Here is a 10,379-nt window from a genome sequence, read left to right as displayed (position 1 = left end):
ATGGACACACTGATGACTAACCCTGAGCTCCTAGGTAACACAGTATAACCTGGTCTTCACAGACACTTTTTTCATCTGCACTTATTTTCTGTAAGGCATGGTGTAGCCTTTGTGTTTAGGGATAGTAGGCAGTAGGTAGAACTTTGTTAGGGCCAGGGGAGTTTGCAGAGGACTTGAGAAGACACCCATTCAGTGAACCAACCCAGCGTAATTATAAAATTGCTGCATTGTGAGTTGCTGTTTTAATACGCTAAATTTTCAGGTTCAATGCAGCAGCCTTTTAACTACAGATTCACATGTGCATGCACAATCAGCTCTCATTTCCAACATGCACATGTGAATCTGTAGTTAAAAGGCTGGTTCGGCTTTCGAATTCTGCTACACAGGGCTAGGCTAACTCACAGTTATGGTCAGCTGGTGAACAATGGCCTCCCTTTTACGTCTAATGATCTGGCTCTGCACTTCTCACCATCCAGCAGGTGAGAGGGCTAACTCCAAAGTGCCAGTGCTTTTCATGCCTCTGCTTATGTCACATCTGCCAACTGTCACCCCTGTGCAAGCTGGAAGGCCACTAAGACTCAAATAGGCTTCCTGCCTTGATTAACATTGTATTGGCCCTTGATGGATTTGGGGAGGGGAAGAATCTCTGTTGCTTCTTACTGTTGAGTTTATGAATTAAACACTTGACTGGATTTTTTTTTTAAGATTATTTTATTTATTATTGGGATAAGATCAGAGCCAGCTTTCTGAGGGTGATTTTCTCCTACTCTGGGTTCCAGAAGGACTCTGGTTGCCATGCTTGCATGTCAAGCCCTTTTATGTGCTGAGCCTTCTGGCTGGCCTTTGGCCAGGGTTGTATTGTTGTTTTGGTTTTTCTGTACTTTGTCTTACTGTTACTCAAAAGCCACTTAGGTGGTACTTTCTTTGAGCACAGATTGTCAGAGAAGGAAGTAGTTCAGAAAGATGAGGCAGCCGCACAGCCAGTGACAGACGGGCAGAGCTCTGACCCATGTCTGTGTGACAGCAGGGTGGTTCCTCTTTCTCTACTAGTTTGCATTCTGATAGATAAATAGCTAGTTTGTCTTGTAGGGCTGGGGAATAGCAGTAAGATAGGCTGTTATCAATCCAGGGAAGAAACGACTGCCATTGTTTGTCTTGGGAAAACTGTGCCCTGTGGGCAGCCTTCCTGTGTGACAGGCTTAAGAAATTTGTGACAGCGGTGTTGTGAGTATGTGGTGCTTGATTATAAATTTGATTCACATCAAGGGCTTACATTCTGGATATGGGATCTTAGTTGTAGCAAATTTATTCTGAAAGACTTAAAGGAAGATGATTAAAATATTAGCAATACTGACATTGTCTAAAGAAATCTACTTGTATTTATTTCTTATAAAAAAAAAGTCCACAATATTACCATAGCTGGGCCTATTATGCTATTGTAATCCTAGCTGAACAGAGAAGGGTGATTAACGATAGCAATTTATTGTATCTGAGGAGGAAAGAAAATAGGAGATGTCGTTATCATAAATCATATCATAAATAACCAAAAAGAAGCACTCGGAATGCTTGTGTGGTGTCAGCAGCCAGCCCTTTCAGGCCCGTTAGCCAGGATGTAGCCATAGAAACCCCAAAGTCATATTGTTATCTTGGACTTGCTGCAGTTATGTGATACAACAGTATTAACATATAGATTAGGCCATTTATAATGCTAGGTGTCATTTCAGGTTGGCTTGCTTATATCGCATTTTAGTTTTTTATTGTGCAGAATGTTAGTAGAATGGTTTTTTTTTTTAACAGGTCAGTGTGTGTAGGTATTTAAAACACATCTTCACTACTGCTAATTTATCGTGTCATTGATTGGCTGTACTCTATGAATTGTCACTGCCTAATTGTCTTGTCTTTGCTAGCGATTTTATTTTTTTTAAGTAAGTAGGTTTATTTTTAAAAATATATACCCACTTATATGTGTTAAGTTGTATGTTAAAAGGATCCTGATTTTGGTTCACTGATAGACAGGACAGTTTAAAGATATTGTATACCGCAGTATACATGTAATTACAGTTTTTTAGCCTCAGACTAAGGGATAGAATGTTGAGATGGATTACAGTTAGTTTGACTGTCACTGCACCTCCTTTTCCTCCAGGCACCCAGTGTCTTTCTTCCTCTTAGTGGCCACCTCCCAGGCTCCCTCCCAGAAGCAGTACCTGCCCTGAGCCTGCTCTTTCTAGCAACACCCTGTGTTCCAGAGCCATTTAACCCTTACTGTCCATCAGACTGTTTCAGTCATGTGCCATCTTCTCAGTCCTCTTGGCCCACAATATAGACACACTTCTTTTGCTAGCTTCACTGTACAAATATTTTGACAGCAACAGCTGAAATATAAAACCTTTCTCTAAAGACATAATGAAATGGCTAGACTTCTGAGCACTCTTCTGTTTTTGTCAATGGCTTATTTAGGACAAGGACTAGCTGTGTCTGGCCTTCAAATCATCTCTTACACATGGTAAACTAGATGTAGAGATGGCCTTAATAGTTACGATATTCAGCCCTTAGTGGGGGCTCGGGTGTCCATGCCTCTATTCTGCAGATGAGAAATTATAGGTTTTAGGAGACTAAATGGGCTCTGCTGGGTTGAATTGTGGCCACGGGGGGGAGGGGAATCTAGCTGCAATTACAGTGCACTTCCATTTCTAGTCAGCTTTTCCATTTCCGCTCTTCTTTCTCTCCTCAATATGTCCCCTCTTCAAATCTCTGCTCTACCACATCAACAAATGTCTACAGGGATACAGGTGTTTTTTTTTTTTTTAACGTCGGGAGATTGTGGCTTGTTTATTTGACTTTGTGGTCCTAGAGTCTAACACCATGCTGCTACTCAGGGTGGCACTTAGGAGACAGTTATTGAGTCACTTCCAGGGACTTGTTGAGATAGATACATCGAAGACCCAAACAAATGGAAATGTAATTTTAAGGGGAAAATGTAAATAATTCTGCTAATTAAGAGAATATTAGCATATACCTTAACACCTGAACTTCGAGGACTAAGGCAGAAGATTGCTAGTTTGAAGCCAACCTAGGCAACTCAAAAGTTTCTACACAAGTAATGTAGCTTTAAATATATTTAATTTGGGGAAAATATATGTGGGTAGCATTTTATTGTCCTTTAGTTGAAGTTTAAAAATAGAAGTGTGTTTTCTGCCTAGTTTGAGAACACGCCACTGAAGTTAAAAGTTGCATGCATCTGTGTAGTTAATGAGATAAAAAGCTTTCATGCCATGTGCAAACAATTTCCTCTTTTTCCTAATGTCTACTAGCTTTTTAGATTACAGTGTTTCTTTAAAGGCATTTACTGTTCTAGTTAAAACGATATTTTGTTCTAAGTCAATATTTATCATAGCTTAGAATTAACATCCCCAAATCCTTGTGGTGTATTCAGACCTTATTGCCTTGTTTTGTTTTTGTTTCAGAAGTTTGCTTAGGAAGCATGTTTTTTTCATTATTCCTCAGAGAAATGTAGGAAGTGTGGATTATTAAATTTATGCTGTCAACGAAGAAAAATCATGGTGAAGTTTGTACTGTCCTACCCTCGTCAACATTGTGATTTTAAAATGATGGACATTACTGTTGATTATGTTTTCTTCCTTTTGTGTGATTTAAGAGACTCTGTGCTCAGTCATCCATATTGTTTCCTATTACTTCTTCTTTCATTGCTGCTGCAAAAGCATTCCAGATGTGTCAGTCAACTTTCCATCACTGTAACAAATACCCTGGTGATGGGGGGGGGGGGGGAAGAGGCTTATTTTCACTCACGAATTTAGAGGTTTCTCTTGATCAGTTGCTTCTGTTGCTTTCAGCCTGTGGCAGAGCAATACATTATGGGGTGAGCACACAGCAGAGCAAACCCGCTGAACTCATGACCTAGGAAACAAAAGCAGAAAATAAAGGAAACTTAAGAGGGCACCACTCCATGACTTAAAAACCTCGCGCGGGCCCCACTTAATGAAGTTCCCGCCGTCTCCCAAAACATGAAATCAGGGCCAGCTTCTAACATGGAGACCTTTAGGGGCAGTTAAGACCCTACCAGTGTTAACAGGTAAAACTATTGGGCAAAATAAAAAGTTCTTTTGTGTTTTGTCAGTATTTTCTGTGGTGGAACTATATGGAATTCACATATGAATCGATATGAAGAACTAACTTGTTAGTAACCATGAACGTTTACCAGAACATTTAAATATTTTTGAGGATTCCCACCCCAGCTAAATTAGGATTCTTAATATGTGTTCTTTGGGAGGACAGATAGGTTAATGTCTTCTTTTTCTCTCTTGGGTATATAGGCTTACGACACACCATGTGGTTATCCTTCTATGAACAACAAATGGTGCTGATAATCAGTTACAACAAATCCTAATTAGGAGTAACATCTCACAGAAATACAAAGTTGAATCATTGCTAACTTCAGCCAGATTCTGACCCTGCTGAAAAAGGTGCACTGCTTTTGTGATTTCTGGAGCGAGTATTAAACGCTTTTATGAATGGCTTCTTGTACTGAACTATCATTAAGATGTCTACCCAGTCACTCTATATAGCATTTGGGGCAGGACAGGGTTATTGGAACAGATAGCAAAGGCACAGCCATTTCATGAGGAGATGTTCGCTCTGCCCTGATCCCATTGTCATGTGGTAGTGCATGGATTTTAGGAAAGAGAGTTGTCTTTCTTTTTTAAACCTCTTCCAAAAAGTACCATAAGGCTAACCTACTGTAATGTCTGTACTGTTGAGCAGTGTCAGTGCGTACAGTACTCTGTAATGATAGCTTTTCACTGTCCTCACCAGGGAACCAATGCTAATGTCCACATCTGCTAGAGCAAGAAAGAAAACACTGCAAAATGAATGAGTCTCCTTTAAATCTCACTCTTGATAGTTTTCCTTGAACTAGTGTTCACCACATGAACAGAAAATGCCTTTCCTCTGATCTCCAAATACTGAGATGGTAGGAATGATGACAGGTATCTTGTAGTAGTTACCTTTTGTCAAACAAGCTAGGAGATTTTACAATAAAGCCTTTCCACAGATAGGAAACAGTAAAACGTTTCTAGCGTTTAATAAGACAGAATAACCCCCTTCTCATTTACAGAGCCTTTTAAATTGTTTTACTATTATGGATAACTATCATTAATTTTCTAGGCGCTTATGAGTTATCTGAGGTCTAACTTGAAAATAAACCATATACCTTCTAGTGTATTTGTATGAAGCTATTAGATTTTTTCACTAGCTAAGCCTGAGTATTCCCTTCAGTTCTCATACCTCCCTGGCAGCATCTTGCCAGTTTCAGTCTGTAGAATAAGTGGCTGCTGTTGCATGTGTAACCAGAATATAGTTGAATTTTACAGGTGGTGTACTCAGAGGTTGAGGTAGGAGGGAAAGTGGACAAAGAAATGGCCTAAAATGACTGCCATGTTTCTGTTGTGACTACTGGTGAGATGATGGTGACATTGTCAAGTGATGGTAGCAGTAATCATGTGGAAGTTACATGTTTTTACAGTTCACAGAGCTTTTACTTTCATCGCCTCACCTATCCACACTGGATGCTTCTGTTGCTGACTTCTGTTAACCTTTTTTCTCATTGACCTCTTGAACATTAACCTTATTCACTAGGCTTTCTTTTGTTAAAAACAAAAACAAACCTTTAAATTTTTTTATTTGTTTAGTTGTGTGTTTATGTGTGCGTGCCTGTGTACCACAGTATGCATGTGGATGTCAGAGGAAAACGTATAAAGTGACTTCTTTCTTTCCTCCATGTGGGCCCCAAGACTCAAGCTCATATTATCAGTCTTGGTGGCAAGCACGTTCACCCACTGAGCTCTGACTCTTACCCTAAACTGTTTTAAAACAGTCCCTGATCCTGTGAGCTTTTTTTTTTTTTTAAAACAATCTAAGCCTCCGTGTGTTTCATTGTTCCTTTTATTTTTACTTGTAGGTATTCCTCAAAATTCTGAATCTGCATTTCGTAGTTTCTCCCACTCATCCATTGTTATTTCAGTTATCATCAAAAGCCTCTTGAATCCTGGTCTGGTTTTTGGAACTTCAGTATATTTTTTTAGCTGCTCAGTCACTACCACTGGCTAACTGTACCTCGAGCCTTGTGTTCAGGAGAGAGCTAATAATCATCATCGCTTTTCTTCTTTCTGCAATGATGACACTGATTATTCTGGACCTTAAAGCCTTGTTTAAGTTCATTGTGGGACTTGTGCTGGAATCCTTCAACTCACACCTGAGCATGTTGCTAGCAGTCTGTTCACTGTCAAAACAAATGTCACTTACCTCTCCTACTTCCTATCTGCCTCCTCTTTCTAGTCATCTCTTCTTCACTCTTACCTACATCATGTTAGTCATGCTTAATTTGTTCCCTCCTTTTGGTGTCTGTCACCACCATTTCTGTCCATCATGTGTTTGTGTTGGGATGATCTTACACATACTTTGGTCTAAACTAGCAGGGTGCAGAAGCCTTGTGATATGAATACAACTTTACTCAATGGTCTTTTGTTCCCCCACTTTACTCTACACATTCCAGACAAATTATTCTGTGGTTCTTACACACTTCCCTGTGTCTCAAAGCCTCCTCTTTGCCACCTAACTATTCATCCTGGTCCTTGGCACTCCTGGCGGTATTCTAATCACTGCATTATTCCTGAAGTATTCTCCATTGGCAGTGAGTCATCCCCTTCTGCTTTGAACTCCTGCAGCATTTGCCTGTGGTACTAATTACTTGTCTATGTCACACACACACACACACACACACACACACACACACACACATACACACACACACACACACACACACACACACACATACTATTTTAGGTCATGCATTGACCCTATACTTTTTTAAGCTTGTATCATCATGGATTATGTGCTTAGTTAATATGCACAAAAAGACATAATCTGATCTTGTAAGAACTTAAGTCAGGTAGGCAGGGCAGGTACATCAGCTCCTTTTGAAAAGTCAGGAAGCAGGCTCAAGGAGGTTGAGATTGCCTACGGCCCATTACTCTGTAGGCCAGGATACTAGCTAAACATAAAGTTAGATGTCTGAGCCAAGTGGCTCACATTGTACTATCCTGCCAATCCAAGGGGGTATACCTATGATGGGAGTTGTGTACTAAGATTAAAGTTTGTTACACAAGTCTTTTCAAAAGGTTGGGAAGATGCCTTAGTGAAGTAAAGTGCTTGCCACAAAAGCATAAGGATCTATCTGTATGGAGTCCACCATAAGCCAGGTCTTCCTAAACAGGTAATACCCAGATTCAGCAAGAGAGCCTATCTCAAACTGTAAGGCGGAAAGCAGCTGACAACGACACCTGATGTCAGCCTCTGACTTCCAGCACAAGTGCGGATGTGTACGCGCACCCGCACATATGGACACGTGCACTGGTGCACACACAAACACACAAGGTCTTTTAGAAATGTGTCTTTCTGTCATTTCTGAGATTAGCAGTCATGATTTGTTTTTGAGGGTTGTGGAGGTGTTGGGAAAAGCATGAGGAGAGCATGGAAGTAGAAAATCAGTATTCTCTCTGATAGACTTTAGGTCTTTCTTGTTGCCACTTTTAAAAGGACGATGACCCCAGGGTGGGAAGACGTAAGAAAACTCTCTGCTTTGTGTTCTATAGACTCCATTTCTTCCTTCCAAGAAGTGCTGTTTGTTACTCTCTGACCATTCTAATAATGCCCTTTTCTTCCTTTACAGAGGAAGAGGAGGAGCAGGTGCCCACTGATGGGGGCACCTCAGCTGAAGCCATGCAGGTGCCCTTGGAAGAAGACGATGAAGTGGAGGAGGAGGAAGTCATCAATGATGAGAATTTCTTGGGTAAGAGGCCACTGGACAGTCCTGAAGCGGAAGAAATGCCCACCATGAAGCGCCCACGACTCCTGAGCACTAAAGGGGACTCCCTGGACATTGTACTGTTAGAAGCACGAGAACCTCTCAGCTCAATAAACCCACAGAAGATCCCACCAATGCTTTCTCCCGTGCATGTCCAGGACAGTGCAGATCTGGCCCCTCCGTCACCAGAGCCCCCGATGCTGGCTCCATTTGCAAAGTCACAACTACCAACTGCAAAGCCATTAGAAACAAAGTCATTTACACCAAAAGCAAAGACTAAAGCTAGCTCTCCAGGACAGAAGACTAAATCACCTAAGACTACCCTATCACCAGCAAGGCTTGGAAGTCCAATTCGGTCACCAAAAACCATTCCCAAAGAAAAGAAATCACCTGGACGTTCCAAGAGCCCCAAGAGTCCCAAAAGCCCCAAGATTGTAACTCATGCTCCCCAACTCCCTGCCAGACCCGAAACACCAAATAGGACCCCTTCATCTCTGATGGTTGAAAAAAATGTTAAAGAAACCATCCCAGTGAAACCAACACAGACTCCCCCAGAAGTCGGGAAACTGAACGTTGAAATGCAGCCAAAAAAGGCTGTGGTGACAGACAAAACCATTGATGATTCCATCGATGCTGTGATTGCACGCGCCTGTGCAGAGCGGGAGCCAGATCCTTTCGAGTTTTCTTCTGGATCAGAATCCGAAGGAGACACTTTTACAAGTCCTAAGAGGATTTCCAGTTCAGAGTGCACCACTCCAAAAGCTTCCACTTCTGCCAATAACTTCACCAAGTCAGGGTCGACTCCTCTGCCTCTTTCTGGTGGAACCTCAAGTTCCGATAACTCATGGACAATGGATGCCTCGATTGATGAGGTGGTACGGAAGGCAAAACTGGGGACCCCTTCCAATATGGCTCCCACTTTCCCATATATTTCTTCTCCCTCCATTTCTCCTCCCACTCCCGAACCTCTGCACAAGGGGTATGAGGAAAAAGCCAAGCTGCCTTCATCTGTGGATGTAAAGAAGAAGTTGAAAAAAGAACTGAAGACTAAATTGAAAAAGAAAGAAAAGCAGAGGGATAGGGAGAGGGAAAAAGAGAGAAACAAAGAAAGAAGCAAAGAGAAGGATAAAGTGAGAGAGAGGGAGAAGGAGAAGGAAGCTGGAAAGGAAATCAGGTACCCATGGAAGGAGTTGATGAAAGACGAAGATTCCGATCCCTATAAGTTTAAAATCAGAGAGTTTGAAGACATTGATGCAAAAGTGCGATTGAAAGATGGAATTGTAAGGAAGGAGAAAGAGAAGCATAAAGACAAGAAGAAAGATCGAGAAAGAGGCAAGCGAGATAAAGATAAGAGAGAAAGGGAAAGGGTTAAAGAAAAAAGCAGAGAGGACAAGATAAAGGCCCCTCCAACGCAGCTGGTATTACCCCCGAAAGAAATGGCGCTGCCTTTGTTCAGCCCTTCCACAGCAGTGAGAGTCCCGTCCATGCTACCTGCCTTGTCGCCAATGCTCCCGGAAAAACTGTTTGAGGAAAAAGAGAAGCCCAAGGAGAAAGAAAGGAAAAAGGACAAAAAGGAAAAGAAGAAGAAGAAAGAGAAGGAAAAGGAAAAGGAGAAGAAAGAGAGGGAGAGGGAGAAAGAGAAAAGGGAGAGAGAGAAGAGAGAGAAAGAGAAGGAGAAACACAAGCATGAAAAAGTAAGCTGGGTATCATTTTCGGCACTGTCTGAACAAGGTCCTAGTGCAAAACGCAGGTAAACAAAGCCAGGAGTTATATCTGTGTTTTGGATGTAAATCGAGGGGCAGTTAAGTAACATTTCATTTGTAATGCAGTTACAAAGTTTAAATTTATTGCTTATATGAAAATTAAATAATAATGATATACAAGATGTATATAGGAACATATCTGACATATATGTAGAAAATATCTGACTAATGAAAAGATCTGCAGGAATAGTAACCTCCATTTTGAACTACCCTATAAAAGTGTAGAAACCTAGAGTTTGCTACTTTATTGGGCCATACTAAGCTATTTGTTAGTGCAACAGAGTCAACCATTTTATACTTTGAAAACATCCCTTCTTCTCCCTAGTATTCTTTTCCATCTTAGTCCTTAGTAGCAGTAGAAATGGAGGGGATGGTGTTACTTATGGAAAGCATTTATAGAGATTGAAGGCTGCTCTAACAGTAAAGCTTCATTCTACCCACTAATCTGCCCAAGTTTCATGCAAAATGAGTCATCCAAAGCACACCTGAAATGGGGCTATGTGAGCCCTGCAGAAGAAAGATAATAAAAGTATACTAAATATGTCAGCAAGATGCTTCAGTAGCTAAAGGCACTTGCTACCAAATCCTCAGAACACCTTTCGTAAAAGGAGAGACCTTACTTCCCACAGGCTGGCCTCTGACCTCCACACCTGCTGTGGTAAATTCAGACCCACACATATACACCAAATTTAAATAAATAAATAAATAAATAAATAAATAAATAAATAAATAAATAA

General features: G+C 41.1%; 1 protein-coding gene across 1 annotated transcript in view; it reads left to right on the top strand.

The window, feature by feature from the left end:
- Positions 1–424: 424 nt before the first annotated feature.
- The window catches only part of Taf3 (TATA-box binding protein associated factor 3), a 47,821-nt gene continuing 37,866 nt past the window's right edge, over positions 425–10,379 (top strand). Inside the window, exons 1-2 of the mRNA XM_055593749.1 lie at positions 425–479; positions 7,745–9,573. Coding sequence (XP_055449724.1) covers positions 425–479; positions 7,745–9,573 — 1,884 coding nt within the window. The remainder of the gene's footprint in view (positions 480–7,744; positions 9,574–10,379) is intronic.

Source organism: Psammomys obesus, unplaced genomic scaffold (genome assembly GCF_907164565.1).
Source record: "Psammomys obesus unplaced genomic scaffold, mPsaObe1.curated_primary_1811, whole genome shotgun sequence".
Lineage (NCBI taxonomy): Eukaryota > Metazoa > Chordata > Mammalia > Rodentia > Muridae > Psammomys > Psammomys obesus.
The sequence above is the reverse complement of the archived record's forward strand: the minus strand, read 5'-3'. Positions and strand labels throughout refer to the sequence as shown.